Here is a 17983-nt window from a genome sequence, read left to right as displayed (position 1 = left end):
GAAGTAGTGCATAGTATAAAGTTCTAGATTCTTATAATGCTGAATTAAGCATCTACAGCCAATGCCGTTCACGATAGAGTCATTGAACATGGCACTGGCTTGTTCAATCTTAAATAAAAAAAACAAAAAAAAAAACAATGTCCTTCAACGTTCAGTTATTTTCTATTCGATTTTGTAATAGACATAGACATAGACATAGGTTTATTAAGAACGAACAGTGTAGCCATGGCTAATTTATGTCGTCTTTACAACAATATGGAAAAAAAAGAAAAAAAAATTCTTCCCCCTCAAACTATCGGACATTTCCAGTAACCTATACCAATTTAGAAGCGCTTACTAGAGCAAAATTTCCACAATATTCTACTGGCTTTTTCCTTCGTTCTAAGATTAATTAAAAAACTTTTTCAACAAAATAAGTTTTTAGAAAAAAGTAAAAAACTCCATTAAACCAAAATGAACAAAAATGGAATCAAATAATCTACCAAGAATACAGCTACCACAAATCAGTATCAATAAATAAATGAAACACAAAACAAACAGGAATTAACATAAATAAGAGTCAAACTCAAAACGAGCAGAAATTAATATGAGTAGGGTTCTAAACCCCATTCTTTATAAAATACAGAATATAAGTTTCAATTCAATGACAAAACTTAAAATTGATTTACTGAAAAAAAAAAAATCTGCATTGTTATTTAATATACATATGCTGATATTTATCCCTTAATATCTTAATTGATTTCTTAAAGTTAGAAAAGTGAAAATATTTAAAAGATTTTTTTTCAGTAAAGTACAAATTATATTCTGGCTTTTAGAAAGCATAGGATCTAGAACCCTACTCAGATTAATCTCTACTCGTTTTGAGTTTGACGGTGAAATTTACATTTGAACTTCAAGGTATCGTACAAGACGGGTCCGATTCTTCCACAAGTGTGAAAGACTATTCCACGACTTTTCTCATCAGTAAGCCTAAAGCAGCAGGAGAGGGCTATACCAATGTGCATGGATATGTGAACTTTAAGGTTGTGTGGGATGTCATGGGGACAGGAGGGAACTATGCCTCATTATATGAAATAAAGGGCATCTTAGGAATATTCGCTATACTGAAAAGGCTTTTATTTAAACTGAACTGGCAATCGGCCACCTAGTGAAAGGATACGTTGACGGAAATCTTGCGGAGAAAAATCCCTGAAAAAGGCGGTTGACGAAGACATTCTCCTGAACAGTTCCTATTGGACTAAAGTAGTGCGTGACAGGGGTTGCAACAAACGCTGCAATGGTCATGATTATTATGCGTAGGAATAAAAATAAAAGATTTGTTACTTTTGCTTCATAACTGCGAAGTAGGAGGAAATTCCACTCAGTCAAGTATTCTTCATGAAATATAAGGGTTCCTCTAAAAGTATGGAGAAAGACATTCTTGTTGGAGGTTTATGCATTAATGAAGAGATGCAGAGGTTACAGTATCTTCGGTATATTGGTGGAGATTCTACTGTGTTTTACAGATAAAAGTAGATCGCCCCGTAGAGGAATAGGACTACCGAAGACTACAGACGGTCTGTAAAAATGTAAGGCATCCAAACTACCCCTTGTGGTAGTTTCTGCTCGTTTTATGTTTGACATGGTGTTTCATTTATTTATTAATAGTGATTAATAGTGGTTTTACGCTTGAAATGTTATTTGATTTTATTTCTGCTCTTCTTTGATCTAATGTAGTTCTTTTCTTTCTTTGAAAAACTTATGTGGAATAGTTTTTTAAAATCAATACACGTAAAGGCATCTTTGGTACCCACTAGGTGGAGGGTATGGCTCCAACATCGCAGATGATTGGAAAAGGAATAATCTTCTTCTGCATCCTTTTTATTCTTTTCATCAATCTCTTCAAGCCAAAAATGTCACTGCCAATTTTCAGAAAAAAAAAAAAAAAATCAAAATTATCAAGTTTTAAAACTATTCGCGAAGAACTATTTCTCTCACAAAAGGTGACAGAAAGCCATCTCTCTCTCACCACTCATATTTCAAGTTTAGTCGTAATACATTTAGTGCACATCTCAATGTCAATTTTTTCGCGGTTATTCCTTTAATTCCAAAATTTGTCGCATGATTCGTTTTTTTTTTTTTTTACACAGCCTTCCCAAAAAATAAAGTCCCGCGAATGTGTCTGGTCCGCAAGATCCCTCGCTGAATTTTGGAAAAAAGGATTTTCCAAAATTAATTACCGAAAATACTCTTGTAACATATTTTGTGACGGAGCACATAAATATAGCCTCGTTCAAAATCTTTTACGGATAAAAGAGTAGCCGTCTCAAGCAAGCATTTTGAAACGGACGTCGTCTTCTTTTCTAAAGTTTTAAAATTTATGGACTTGCCTCCCTTTGTCATGATGTTCGATCCATTTTTTAATTTTTTTTTCCTTTCTCAAAAAGAATGGGATATTTTCCTTTCTGATAAAGTTCTCAGACCTAGGTTCCACAAAAGAAGAGAAAATGTGTCAATAAACGGACAGTTTATTTCAAGGTCGAGGATAACAATGCCTTAAATCAGAACAAGAGATCCATTTGATCCAAACACCACGATAAAAAAAAAGATAATCAACAACAATAGCATGAATTTAACCGTTTCCCTCAGCACGGCTTCTCTATATAGAAATTGTGATCAGGCACTGGTTTGTTTGGAATATACGGATTTTAGCGTCGAACACCGAATTCCATGGCATCATCATCAGTAATGTCTCCATAGCGCCAAATATTCAAATGTCGTTTTTTCGCCAAATCTTGGGCAACCACGTACTCGCGTAACTAAATAAATAAAATGAATAAGTGGTAAATAAAATAAAGAACAAAAAAAAACAAGAAAGGAAGAAGCTACATATAATAAGGTGTAAACACCAATGAATCACTATTCCTACATCCCAAATAAGATTTTGATGTTGAGAAGTGGCTTTAGAAACATTCGCAGCCAGAATTGAATCTTGAAATACTGTTAAAGAAAAATAAAGTACTACCCAAATATAAATGAACTGTTCTGAAACACCCCTCTCCATGAGCATACAACCCCCACCCCATTAGGAGCTAGATCAGACATATAAATGCTATTTAAAATATCTGAGGATGAGAATCCGGGCAGATAGAGAAACCGAGCTTTAAAGGACACAAAGTAAGTTAACACTCAAAAGTAGGTTGGTTCCTATTTTCAATCCCCCCACACCATTCCCTTGGGATAGCTCTTCAACTACTACCCTTTCGCTCAAGGATTTACCATATTTGCACGAACAGGAGAGAATCTAGTGAGAAAACTGAAGCAAAATAGATAGTGGAGTAGGATGGTGAAAATTATTTCAGTACAAAAATATGACGTTGGAATTAAAAAGGCAGGAAAATGACGAATATTCTTTTCTAAAACAGTTAGATGGGTTTTTAAAACGAGCAGAAGTGGAGCTATATTTTAGATGCCAACTAATACAAAATAGATCATGAGCGGTAATTGTTGAGTTACCATAAACAGCTATTCCTATCCCGACTAGTGATGCCAGAAAAACTTAAAGGGTTACTTTTCAAATCTGTCTGGATGTCAAACATAACATGTACCCACATTCACTTCCTTCCTGGCGCCTTTTTTTCTTTTAAGCATTATTACTCAAACCTTAAGACTGTGTTTTAATTTTGGAAGACAGAAATGAATTCACAGGTATTCTAGTTTTACTCCCTATAGCTCAAATCTCTCAAGAGAGTAACAATACACTATAATTACTACAAAAATGAATTCGAAAAGCTGCAAGGAACTGGATGCATAGGAGGGGAGGGGGGAGGGTACATATATTTTTTAAATCTAGAGGAGGGGGTGGGGGTAGTTTTGTTTTTTCAGTGAAAATACCGAAAAAGATATTCTCAATGAAAATGCCCCCCCCCCCAAAAAAGGTATTTTTCAAACCTAGAGAAGAGGGGCTAATACCCTCTTGCTCTCCTCCCCCAATTTACGCCACAGGGTTAAGCCCATCGGAAACAGCTGACTAATATTTCAGATACGCTACAGGATGCAGACTGAATATGGATGCCCGCTGTATGTTGGCGCTCCGAAAACGTTGTTCGCACTACTCCGAAAAATCCAAAATAGAAAGAATACGGCAGGTTTAGTCGTTCCCTACACTCCACTTGCTCCAGTCTCTTAGTGCGAGGTTTTAAGTAGCGTCGATGGCTGTTTTCTACAAGTACATAAATTCACCTTCTTCTGTAGAGCTTTCTCGTATTGTGCCAATCATCCAACCGACAAGACAGATACAAAGGCCAACAGATCAGTCCAATTATCTTGAGGATAACCAGCAGAGAACAGATTACTTGAAGAACAGCGATGTAGAATGATGTTCCAGCGGAAATTATCCTTGAAAGTTTATCTGCTGACTCTTTCAGACGAAGGTTCAACACTCATCTAAAAACTCGATTAAGGACTAGCGGCGAATCAGATATTTAATTATAATTGGCGCCACAAATTTAGAAAAAAACATTAAGGAAAATATATATGTTGAAAAAAAAAGTAATTGGGCAGGAATGTGGCCCAACCGTTGATTTGAATAAACTTTTCGCTCCATACTTCTTAAACCTCCGTTTGATTAGAAAACAAACTCGTTTCTTTTATACGTTCCGTTCCCCGTTCTCTATAATTCTATTCGTTTATGTCCTGTAAAATCCAAGATGAGCAATACACGGTCTTTACCAAAAGTGAAATTTCGTCAAATGACAGCATAAAAGATACCCAGGTACAAAAAATTCATGCTAACTTTACATGGTTGATTTAGATTTCTTTTTGAACAATTCTTACCAAATATAAGAAAACACTTTTTAAGTGAACTGCAAGTTGACTTTACCAGAAGAAAAGTGTTATTTTTGCACATGCGTCGTAAATTTCAATTCCTTCCCAGGAACGAATATATGATAATAATCTACCCTATAATAAAAAAAAAGTAGCTTACTATATTTTGGAATCGTTTCTCTCTTCTAGGTTCCACTTTTAGAAGTCCGTCTTCAACGAGTGCTTTACCAATATCTTGTTTCGTACTTTCTGCACATAGAGTGACATAATCAATACCTCCATTCCTAAATTCAACATTTAAAAGCAAAGATCGATTTCGAGTATCTTCGGTGAAGGCATTTACGGCTTCTTTTGCATCATCCTCCTACAAAACAGAGAAGCATCCACTAAAATCATATAACTAACATCTATTGGCATAAAAGAATTCAAGACGAAAGTGGATAAAGTCCAAATTAATATTTTTTCATACAACACTACCTTTCCATTTAAAACAACATGAAAGAAAAATACTTCAGAAGTTTCCGAAGCACTTAAAATATCATACTTTCTTCCATTTCAATGACAAAGCCTCCCTTTGCTTTGTTTTCGTCTTTTATTAGAAAATTATTATACTTATCCAAGCAAAATGTCTTTCAACTGTTTACTGATCATACTAAATTATCAGTATAAGTAGTAGGAAACTCAATTTTAGTCGCTAACAGTCTATAACCCAAAAGTCACAGTTTCTTCACTGGATCTAATTCACTTTAATACCCAGCCCCTTAATTATATTAAATAAAAAAAAGTTTTTTTTTTAACTGAAAGTAAAGAAAGATGTTATAACTTAAAACGAACAGAAATTATTCCGTATATGAAAGGGGGTGTCCCCTCCTCAACGCCTCGCTCTTTACGCTAAAGTTTTTTATTGTAAAAAAAAAAAGAGTTGTGAGAAAGTCAAACTTTAGCGTAAAGAGCGAGGCGTTGAGGAGGGGACAGTCCATTTCATATACGGAATACTTTCTGTTCGTTTCAAGTTTTAACGTCGTTCCTTACTTTCAGTAAAAAAAACCTGTTTTTTTTAATTTAATTTTTGAACGTTTTTGAATTAATGCAGGTTTTGATTTTGGCCCACCGTACATGAATAATTAAAAAAAAATTTGCATATTAATTTTACTTTTATTTGGTTAAATGGCTTTCTAGAAACTTGTTTAATTTTATTTACGAACATTTTTATTAGTAATAAATATACGTAAATTACGAATTAACTAACGCAACGAACTTCTATTTTCATAGATTTTTAATACGTATATTAGGGGGTTCGCCCCCTAGTCAATACCTCAAATTTTGTTCCAATTCTTTAAAAATACCCCTTAATCACAAAGGCCGTTAATTAGAATAAATAGCTCTTATGAAACTGCTAAAAAATCTTTGGCTTAAAGAGCGAGGTATTAACTAGGGGGTGAGTCCAATCATATAATTAGTAATTTCTGTTCGTTTTAAGTTTTGATGCTGCTCCTTACTTTCACTTGAAAAACTTGTTTTTTTTATTTAATTTCGGATCTTATTTTTAATAATGCTGGTAAATCCGGCGCCCCCTCCATAGCAATGTCCCTTCCCCCATGGAAAGATCCTCCCATATAACCCCCAACCCACCCCCCCCCCCTACCAGAAAAAAGCCAACCTGAAAACGTCTGTATACTTCCCAATAACCAATACTATATGTTAACATTGGGTAAAGTTCATAAATTTCAGCCTCCCCCCGGGGACTTCGGGGATTAAGTCACCCTGAAAGACATAGTTATCACTTTTTCAACCATGCTGAACAAAATGGCTATCTCAAAATTTTGATCGGATGACTTTGGGAAACAAATGAGCGTAGGAGGGGGGCCTAGTTGCCGTCCATTTTTTGGTCACTTATAAAGGGCACTAGAACTTTTAATTTCCGTTCCAATGAGCCCTCCCACGATATTCTAGGACCACTGGGTCGATACAATCACCCCTGAAAAAAAAAAAAAAAAAAAAAAAAAAAAAACAAATAAACACGTATCCGTGATCTTTCTTCTGGCAAAAAATGCAAAATTCCACATTTTTGTAGATAGGTGCTTGAAACCTCTTAAGTAGGGTTCTCTGAGATGCTGAATGTGATGGTGTGATTTTCATTAAGGTTCTATATTTTTTAGGGGGTCTTTACCCCTTTTTTCTAAAATCATTCAAATTTTCTCAGGCGCGTAACTTTTGATGGGTAAGATTAAACTTGACGAAACTTATATATTTGAAATCAGCATTAGAATCTGATTCTTTTGATGTATCTATTGGTATCAAAATTCTCTTTTTTGAGTTTTGGTTACCATTGAGCCGGGTCGCTCCTTACAGTTCGTTACCAAGAACTGTTTGATAATGCACCATAAAGAATAGAATATATTGTATTTACTACAATAGCTGGAGCTCACATGAGCATGTCATGAAATAAAAGAGACCCAAAACAAGGATAAAAAAAAACAAATAAATAACAACACAAAAAATTAAGGCAACAAGTCAATAAATTAAAGTTTTCAAGGTCAATAAGTTAAAATGATTTAATAAAAAAATTAATATAAAATTAATATAAATCAAGAATCAATTTTCACAGTTAAAATAATGAACGTTTATAGTATAAACTTTATACATAATATATCAGAATATTAAATATATAAATGATTGGTACATTCAAAAACACTCACGGGCAAACACCTGAAATAAACTGCATCAAACATCAAATATTTATAAGGTAACATTATTAAAATATGGCTTCACTTATAACCAAGACTGCGCTAAAAGAAGAGCACAAAGAATAGGAATCAAATCAACGCTTGTTAACAAACAAACTTAGCGCACATTAATTTAAAAGCAAATCTTAGCCCAATGCAGGACTCGGGTTAGGAACTAAAAATACCGGATAATAGTTGAATCCAGCCGGTTTTAAATATTCTGGCGATATGAGCTGGGGAATAAACAGAGAGAAACGGTGAATAAAACAGTTTCTAAACTAAGAATTAATCAGGAGAAACATATAGTCAATTGGGGACATTTCACAACAGATCATGCATTTTTCTACAGGGAGGTTATCGGAGCCTGCCTGACCCGAAAGTTTGTACGAATTGAAACGCGAATACCATATCAAAGTGTTTGATGGTCACTCTTTTCAATTTTGTCTTCAAATGACAAAGTATGTATAGTGTATTTTTGTACATATACACGATTTTAAGGCGATGCTACTTGATGCAAATAAATAAGTAAATGAAGCTGAAACCCCCCATGACTAAAGGCTGAGAAAAGAATACACACGTCCAGTGTCGTTACTAGCCAAAATGTTTTTTTTTCTGGGGGGGGGGGGGGACCTAGAGATTTTACCGACTGGCTGGTCATTTTTACCGACTGTTTTTTGGCAATAATTAGCATAATGTCCGTTTCAAACACAATTTGTAAAATCACTGCACAAGTCGGTAAAATCACTGCATTTACCAACCGAGATTTAGATTTCGATACATATCATGTCACTATTTTAATGCTGTTTATTTAACCAAATGGAAAATTGTGGAGTCGGTAAAACTGCTGCGTTTACCGACCAAGTTCAAAATTTCTGTTGACGACTTGTCAGTATTCTCGTGGTCTTTATTGAACTGAACAAAGAATTTTAGCGGCGTCGGAAAAATCGTGACGCTTCGCGCCACTATTTTACCGACTTATTTCTTTTTACCGAGTGACCGACAACATTGGGGGGGGCGTCCCCCTCTCCACCTCCATATGTGAGGCCCTGCACATGTCGTCCAATGATCTACGTAGTGCAGGTACCGATCTCCTAATTCTCTGCCTTCACTAAACTAAAGGCTAAGGCGCCTGCTAAATTAAAGGAAAAACGAACTATTAAACTACAAACTTCGCGGACAGCCATTATCAATCATAATGTTATAGATTCAGGCGGTTAATTACCTGAGCAAGTCAAAACAAAAATTTGTGTGAAACAAACATTTTGAAATTTGACTTTCTATAATATCCTATAATTCACCCAATATTCTTTTTGCATAATAGTTTTTTGCTATTCAATAGTTCTCTAACTTAATATCCAAACCGTAAGAAAAAAAAGTGAAATTACTTACATCTTTAGGAAGACTAACAAAAGCAAGCCCGTATTCTTTGGCAAAAGGCATAGGAGTCTGATAAACTCCAGGTAAAGCGGCACAACGTGCTGCCGTGGTAGCTTCTCGATTACCAAAATCGACGTAGAGGACGTGAACTTGTTGAGCGGTTACCTTTTCAACCCGAGCACGGTACCAGGCACCATCCACAAACTTAGCGGCACACATTTCACCTTTGAATAAGAATAGAAATCTATAAATATTTTAGAGTGTACCACGAGATAGAACACATCCCTTTAATCTTCAAGCAAATATAAAGAAAAATTTGCAAATATAGCTCTTAATATGGCTTTTCAGTGTGTTTTCCAACGAAAATATGCAAAATACGATGAAACACAGGTAAAAATATGTCAGTGTGCAATTTGAGGGAATTTAACAAGCTATGCTGAGTGACACGCTCGATGACACCTAGGCTAAAGCCACGTTAATGTTATCATCATTCAATAATAATTCTTCAGAAATTCAAAGTATTTTCAAAGCAAATCAGTTTTAGGCGTAAGGCTCCTTATAGAGAAAGAAGGGATCATCAAAATTTCAGGATTATTGGAATTTTACCCTTGACAATTTTTCATTTACTAACATCAACGACAGGCGTTAAATAATAATAATAAAAAACTTGTTATATTATTGAGAAACAACAGAACATCACCTAAAAAAGATCAATAAGTCCCTCCCCCTTGACTTCTCTCCCTTTCTCCCCCCCCAAAATCCCTGTAAGTTTCAACTCGATCCCCCAGCCACAAGGCAAAATAAGACAGACTTACCAAAACAACATAAAAACCCATCGCAATTTAAATGGATGAGTAAAATGAGTTAAACAAAGAGTCAGTTGTTAATTAATAGCTTCAGGTCTCAGGCGTATGATGTTACACGATTGTGAAAGAGGTGGCGTTAACAGATAGGCAAATAATTATATACACATGCTTAGATAGTTTATTATTAAAACTAGAAAAATTTTCCTTTATATTTCGTGGAAGGTGGACGGATCGAGAAGACTTAGTATTATGTCTTGAGGAAAGATTAATTGATCCTTTATGGGTCATATTCCCTTTTTTTGATAATATGGTTTTTGAGCTTTCAATTTGTAAGGTCAAAAAATAAAGCATAATACTATGTCTGTTCAGAATGTATTGATGTTTTACATACGCTTATAAATGTAACTATTTAATTATCAAAACATGTTGTTGTTTTCTAGCTTTTGAGGAAAGTTATAACATATTTTGGTATAAATAGAATGATAAAGAACGATAATTATTTGAGGATGCAAAACTATTCATAAACTATTAAAAACAGTTATTTATTCAAATGCCCTCGTAACAAAAAAAGGTTTTTCTGCTCAATTCCACTCCCTCTGGCAATCGATTCTTACATAAGGCATACGCTTCACTCAGACATCTGGCCTTCACAGATTAGCCTCCCTGTCACTAAGACAGAAGGACAGACACGTATGCTGGATACGGTTTTTTTTTTTATCAAAAAGAAATAAAAAAAAAGATACATATAGGGTTTCACTGATCTAGCCATCTACACACAGACGAATCTACAGATCAATAACGGTTCATAAACCACCCGTAAAGAAGAAGAAGAAAAAAAAGAAAGATTTCTTGGCTTCACGACGACAACTCAGAATATGCCTACCAGCTTACAACCCGACAACCCCTAAAAAGGAGTACTTACCTCGTTTGGGTGTATATGCACCAGCAAGAGGCGGATGGATTTCAAATTCATTTCTAAGTTGTTCCATTAATGCTTCAAGTTTAGGACCTTCCTCGTTTGTTTGGACGTAAAATCTCAATTCTGGGGTGACCTCAGTTATTATAACACTCTTGGTATTAATTTTTCGCTCAGTTTCTTGAGTTTCTTCAGGCTCTTCTGGTTCAACCTTTTCTTCAACGTAATTGGACCATATCTTCAAAAAACAACAACAAAACAATCAGTATGTCACTTGGAAAAATAATGTAAAAAGCAAGATTCAAATCTCAGACCACCACACTATTGAGATAATTCTGGGAGCATGCCAGAAAATCGTTGCCAGACCTCGGCATCCAGACGCTTGCTTCTTCCCGATCAGACCCAATTTGCAAGAATATATTCCACATAACCCAGTAATTGTGGCTACGCCTCAGAAATTAGCAGCTAGAGCTTAAAATCTGCAAGTTTACTTTTAGATTTTTCCCGATCAAACACAATTTGTATGAGTGTTTTCCACATATCCAAGTAATTATGGCTAGACCTAAAAAATTGTGGCTGGACCTCGGCTCCCGGACGTTTTTTTTCGAGTTATCCCGATCAAACACAATTTGTAAATGCTTTCCAGATAACCTAGTGCTCTAAAAAAAAGTAAATAGTGGGAACTGACTGCAGGTCACTGAGAAAGATTACTTGATCATTTTAGAAGCCAACCAAAACGAGTTCAGGTTTCGCCAAATTTAAGGTTTTACAGTCAAAGTACTTGACTGATCATAGTAGTGCATATATTAAGAATGTTCCGGATATAAGCCTGGGTAGAATTGCAGGGATACATACCCTTGTACTGGCCGAAATATTGTTTTTTTTTTTTTTTTTTTAAAGCGGGTTTGTTATACCTCGTTCGAAGCAGACAAAGGCAAATAATTTCAATCTACATTACTGGGGGGGGGGGGGGCAGAAAGTTGTCTCTCCAACACACTTCTGGACCTTATCTGAAGTGGAAGCACGCCAAAAATATCAGTATACACCGCTCAAACAAAGTTAACTCTCCTACATTCCCCCAAATTTCCCACCATCAAATTTTTAGCATAGACAAGCACGTGAGGTTTTATTTGAACTGGAATGAAATAATTACTTCTGGCCTGTATGATTGGAGTTGGAAAAGTCGCCACACCTCATACTATCCCCATCACTAACTTTTCAGCAGAGATAGTTGGGTCTTTTTTACAGAGCAGCTCGAACTGATAAGGCAAGTATTACATTGGTCCAATGGGACTTGAAAGTGATGACTTCCAGAATCGCAGGCCCCTTATCTAACCTCTACACAACAGTGCTTAACCACCTGAATATCACTAAATTAAAAAAAAAAAAAACAACCAAACTATATGAGAAAATTGGGAAATTGTGATGCTTCTGGGACAAGGGAGGCATCCTGCATAATTGTTCGCCCTAATATTGCCTTTTTCTTACAAAATGTTGTCGGTTGAACATACAGGTTAGCAATTCTGTCTGTTCTTATCAAAAAGTACCTTCATTCGTTAAAACCATTCGTGCCTTAAAAATCATTATGTGAGTCTCAGCCTCGGCTGACCGTCTCAAAGACAAACGACACGTCAGCAAATTTCCCCAGCACTAAAGGGAACTCCAAAAATAATTTGGTACAAATTAATAGGGGATCTTAAATGTGTTAACACTGCGAAAAGCTGAAAAGCGGCTTTAGTTTAAATTAAAGAAAAGATATAATATTTTTACAATTACTCGGCAAAGCGCTGTCTATTCAACCTGCTTACAGGATAAATAATACGGCCCCTGTGCCGGCAAAATTTTAAATCAAAGTGAGTAGCACCACAACTAACCCCCATTTTACTCAAATGATACATTTTTTTAGCTGATTTTTAACACTTTCCAAACAGTATGCTAGAATATTTTGAGATTCCCCTTTCTTGAACATCAAAAAGAAAATTCTGCTCCGTTTAATCGAAAAACAAAATTCCCATTTTCTAATGATGCAAGTTTAATTAAATCTTAACATATCCATCTCTGGCAAAAAAACAGGAGAAGCTAAATGGGTTTTCTACGATTTTGGGAAAGTAGATGTCGCCTTTTAGTGTTCTGTTGCTTATTAAGATCTCTCATTTAAGCTCTAGAAGTTATGACAAGACAGCCCAATAATTTTTAAATAGTTTGGCTACACAAACTAGAAAGGTTTATAATGGACGAGATAGGGTTATCTTTAAGGTGCTGCATCCTCTTAATTAAAAAAAGAGCCTGTGTGTTTCTGTCATTACAAGCTTGACTGAGAAAAACAGTACCTCAAAAGAGTAAACCGTTCAAAAAACATATATGGTAATTTTCATGCAAGAGCGAGATAGTAACGTAAGGAAACGATTAGGATGTGAGGATTACGAAAATTTTTTGGCTTTTCTTGGTCTTTCGAGGCAAAATAGTTATCTCAATTTGTGTGAAATTATCCTCATTTTTTAAAATAAGAGAGCAAAATCGTAACACTATCCTTTCCCAGAGACATTGCTATATTTAAAGAACAACCTTTGCAAAACAAAGAATGTAGAATAGCAATTAATTACTAAATTATGATAACTGGATATTAAATACTGAATAAATAAAATGATGAGCATTGGTAGTTTTCGGTAGTTGGTGTAAAGTTTACTTAGGGCAAAGGTCCATCAGCCTTTTTTTCTTGTACTTTTGAGACTGTTCATAATTAGTAAAGAAAATATCTCCGCACCATCAAGAAATCAGAACAAGAAAATTGATATATGATTACAGGTAAGGAACAAGCATCAAATGCAAAAATACATAGGCAACTTGTGTTTTTAATTAAGAAATCAGCCAAGCTCACTCAAGTTGCTCCCTATCGTTATTCTGTGCAGGTATTTTTTTTCCTGTGCAGATTTTTTTTTATCCTATGCAGGACGTACAAACAAACGGCTATTTTTTTGTACGACCTTTCCCCACATGCTTCAATCCTGGGCCTAACTAGCTATCCAACTTAACTGAGCTACTGAGGCGGATAGCGATCTCAAGCACAATAAGTAATACATCATTGCAGTAAGTACGCTGAAAAAAAAAAAAAAAAAAAAAAAAAAAAAAAAAAAAACCGAATGTTAACGAATTCTTCTTGGGACGCCAATATTCACTAAAATGAATATGAGCCCAGAGGTATGTGGGACACATATTTATAACAATATTATTATATAAAGTAAATCGATATAATTAATCAAAGCTAAGGAAAAAGAAAAAAACAGAAAAAAGTGAGCTACAAAGAAGGTAAAGAAAAAGTTTTTGCAACAGAGAGGAGTATAAACAAAATCACTTGCCAGAAGACCTGTACATTTTCGGATATCACAAGATTTTGTATTTACACGTATCTTCAATATCCCCGAGAGGAGATAGCTCCCCTCCTTTTGTGTGCATTCTTAAAATTACAAACACTTTGCAAGATTTCAGAAAAAAGTTTATTTTACATCCTGAATGTCAGGTTATAAAAGCTTCAATAATAATAAAAAAAAAAAAAAAAAAAAAAAAAAAAAAAACCAAACAAACACTGCCACATGAAAACTATACTTAATTTTCACAGATTTCTTTTTTCTATAAGCACAAAGATTATACTTTTATTCAAATTCCAGTAGTTTGCATAGATCCCCTTGTTCTGATATTAGAAATAAAGCTATGAATACGAGTTACAGAAGATATCCTCTGTTGTCCAATCCTACTACCGACCCAAAATGGTTCTACTCCGACTAAAAGTAGGAGTAGAACTATGAAAGCAAAAATTATTTGAGAAAAATACGAGTTACGACCATTAACAGTAAGGATATGAGAGTTTCACCAAATGCAGTAGGATACTGTAAAATCACTTTGTTTAAGAGTCGTGTAGTTTTCTGGGAAAAGAAATGATACACAAAAGCACATAAGCAAGCAGAAATTCAGAATAATATCTGAAGTATTTACTGATTATTGGTTTCAGGGAAATAATGAGGATAAGCTCCATGGGATGTCACATTGGATCATGAAACCACTTATGAAAAGTTTTGGAAAAGACAAGTATCCTAGAGGACTTACTTTGGCTCGTCGCCTTCGCGCGTTTTCTTCGGCAATCTGAAGCTTATTAAGGTAGGGACTTTTTTCAGCAGAGAAGTGGATTTTTGCCAAACCTTCTTCAACAAGCTCAACAGACAAGTTCTTGGATTCCACCTTTTAAAAAACATAACATTAAAAAATAAACTTGTTACTACGATTACATAGATTATATTTGCAAAAAAAAGTTTCTTTCTATTGGATCCTGATGATAATAATTCGCAAAATCAGATGAATCAATTTTTGAGTCATGTCATGAATCATTCTTAATTTGTATAGCTAGAGCTATCTCTCTTAATGTGCATCATTTCAAATGGAACGTTCATCACTCTCTCTTATGCAGAAGTTTCAATTTAGCCAATGAAAAAGCACAACACATTTTTTTTTAAGTGCAATCCACCGGATAAAGAATGTTAAAAACTCGTGAACTTCAATCATCAGCTGAAAATTCCTGTGTAACACAGATGGGCAGATCTACTAGTTTATTTTCATTTCATTTTCTTTTACAGCTTTCTGTTTTTTTTTTAGATTTCAGATGTTATTGTACTTTCATTACTACATTTTTTGTGTCTTTATCGTTTCCATTTCCTCGTTTTTTTTGTACCTTGTCATTCCACACTTGTTGAATTCCACACGTTTTCAAATACATTTTGTATAATTTGACGAGCTCATCAAGTGCCTACTATCGTTAAATTAAAAGTAATACAATGCAGCTTGATAATTAAGATCCTCCCCCAAAAAAATCACAACTGAAACTAGCATAAAACCCCCCTGTTTTGCATATATCAACTGAGTTAAGTCCAATATTTAATATGAGAGTTTGAAACATGCACAAGAGCTGAATGGATCATTTTGTGGTGTCTATATACTTCATAGCTCTATATAGAAGATGTCACATGAAGACGTAACCTAGATTTCACATGCAAATTTACCAGAAGTTGTCACACAGTCAAACTTGACAGGAAGCATACGATAGGGCCCTAGTTGTGCTTTTTGGGGCGTCCGGGCATATCCCAACCTCTGCGGAAAGGGTGTTTCAAATATTCTTATTATCAGGACATCTATCTTATGAAACAAAATTCTTGGATCTCGTATAGGCTTGAGAAGAAGTCAACGATAATGTCCTAATTGTGCTTTTCGTCCGTTAACATTCCAGCCTCTGCAGGATAGGGGATTCCGAGATTCGTCTTATCAGAACACCTGCCTGAAAAGAAAGGATTGTTGGATCTCGGCCAAGCTAGGTTAGAAGTCAGAGCTACTGCCTCAGTTATAGACTTTAGGAATCACAACCTGATCCAACCTCAGGATAGGAGGGAAAGAGAATAGGCACCTAAATCCTGGTCACGATGACATCTAGGAAAAGGAGTTACTAGATCAGAGCCAAACTTGGTCGGATTTAACAGTAAATTTCCTAGTCGTGTAATTTGGGGTTTGCACCCTTTTCGACCCTTGTGGGGGAATGGCTTCTATAAATTCCCGTGATCTTGGCATCTACCAGGTTGTCAGATCTCAACCAAACTTCATGGGAAACGAGAGTCAGGAGACAAGAGTGAGGGCAGAAAGAGTCCTTAAATTCTCGTCATCAGTACAATCTCAAGAGGGAACTGTCGGGTTTCAACAAAGCTTGAAGGAACTTAATAGCTATTGTCCTAGCTATACCATTTTATAACTTGGACCAGGTTCGAACTCTGGGAGGAGGGGGGGGGGGCGAAAAAGAGATCCCCAAATTCATTTTATCAGAGCAATAACTAGGTGTGTTTGTCGGTTCTCAACCAAAATTAGATGGAAATAACATTAAATGTGCTATTTATACTCTTGAGAAGCCTGAAACCGACTCAACTTCTGTGGGCTAGGAAAAAGAATGACCCTATATAGCTTGTCGTCAAAACATCTTTCAGAAGGGGCCGTCAAAACTAAGCCAGACTTAGTGGGAAGTAAGAGCTGATTACCTTATTTTTTCTTGGAGAAGTTAAGGCCATAGGGAGAGGGTGTGTGTAAATATTGTCCTCAGAGCGTCTACACGAAGGGTAAGTCAGATCCCAACTAAAATTGGTGAGAAGATTACGCCTTAGTTGTGCGTATTCTATGTTGGCACAATTCAACCTTCACGGAAGAGAAGAAATCTCAACATTCTTTGTCATCAGGTCATCAACTAGACTGTCATATCTGCAAAAAGGTGGAAAGTGAGAATCGGCTAGTTGTCATTTTCTTATTTAAGAAAGTCCGTACCTGATCTGACCTTCGGGGGGGAATGTGTTCCTCCATTCTTGCCTTCATGATGTTTACCAGAACAGGTTGCCACATACAAATGAAACATAGCAGAACTAAAAAGCTATGTTCAGCCTGTGCTTGTTGAAGTCCAGAACCGATGCTACCTTTGTGGGTAATAGGATGGAGAGGTATAGCAGAGGGGGTTGTTAGATTTCAACAGAGTTTGGTTGGAAATACGATTGGATTTTAGGCATTTTTGTCGTAAGCGAATTTACTAGAAGGGGGCGCCTGATACCAGAAATAGCTAAAACTGAAATTGAGAGTCATAGTTCTGCCTTTTTATCGTTTGTATCTCATCTGACTTCTGTGAGAGAGGGAGGGTTATCAAAATCTCTTTTCATCAGCCTATTAAAAAGGTTAGCTGATGAAGTTCCTACAATCCCCCCCCCCAAAAAAAAACAGCAGTTCCGTCTCCTTCAAATTGGGAAACAAGAGAATGGCTTTCCATGCAGGGAATTACGGTACGAAGAGATGGGTGTAAGTTTGTACCAAACCTACCTCATTTATTTCAAGTTTTCTTTTTACTTTTTTCAATACAAATTGATTAAATTCAAAAACAAGACGCTCAATAATTGGCGTGGTCATCAGTAAAAAGTTTAAATATTGCACTTAAACAGAGTAGTCTTCAGTGTTAAAGCGGACCAAGTTAACTTTTTTTTAAGGAAGAATCAATCAACGATTCACTAAACGTTCATGCAAATAACCTTCGGATGTAAATTAAATTTACACCCGAAACTATACAATTTGGTCATAAAAAAGGATGAATTTTTTTTACCGAGTTTATTAGTAATTAATTTCCTCTTCTCTTGGTTTTAAATTTTACTTTATACTATGTGTTAGCCCAATTTAGCTTCATTTTTGTAACCCATTACAGTATTTATACTTATCCATTTAACAGACACCTTAGTGTTTTAGCCTTGTTAAATTTTTTTTAAATACTGCAAGTTGCTTGTTTATTTTTCTCC

At 35.5% G+C, this 17983-nt stretch overlaps 1 protein-coding gene across 3 annotated transcripts in view; it reads right to left on the bottom strand.

The window, feature by feature from the left end:
- Positions 1–2489: 2489 nt before the first annotated feature.
- Tudor-SN (Staphylococcal nuclease domain-containing protein 1) overlaps positions 2490–17983 on the bottom strand; it is a 97045-nt gene continuing 81551 nt past the window's right edge. For all 3 annotated transcript variants that reach the window (XM_089088318.1, XM_089088319.1, XM_089088320.1), the window contains exons 14-18: positions 14733–14864; positions 10638–10869; positions 8922–9133; positions 4967–5170; positions 2490–2798 (exon numbers count right to left, since the gene is read on the bottom strand). In XM_089088318.1, the coding sequence (XP_088944444.1) occupies positions 2688–2798; positions 4967–5170; positions 8922–9133; positions 10638–10869; positions 14733–14864 (891 nt within the window). In that variant the 3' untranslated portion in view covers positions 2490–2687. The remainder of the gene's footprint in view (positions 2799–4966; positions 5171–8921; positions 9134–10637; positions 10870–14732; positions 14865–17983) is intronic.

This window comes from Artemia sp. Qi Xiang Cuo, chromosome 4 (assembly GCF_049724085.1).
Source record: "Artemia sp. Qi Xiang Cuo chromosome 4, ASM4972408v1, whole genome shotgun sequence".
NCBI lineage: Eukaryota > Metazoa > Arthropoda > Branchiopoda > Anostraca > Artemiidae > Artemia > Artemia sp. Qi Xiang Cuo.
Note: the sequence above shows the minus strand (reverse complement) of the source record. Positions and strands in the feature narration are given on the sequence as shown.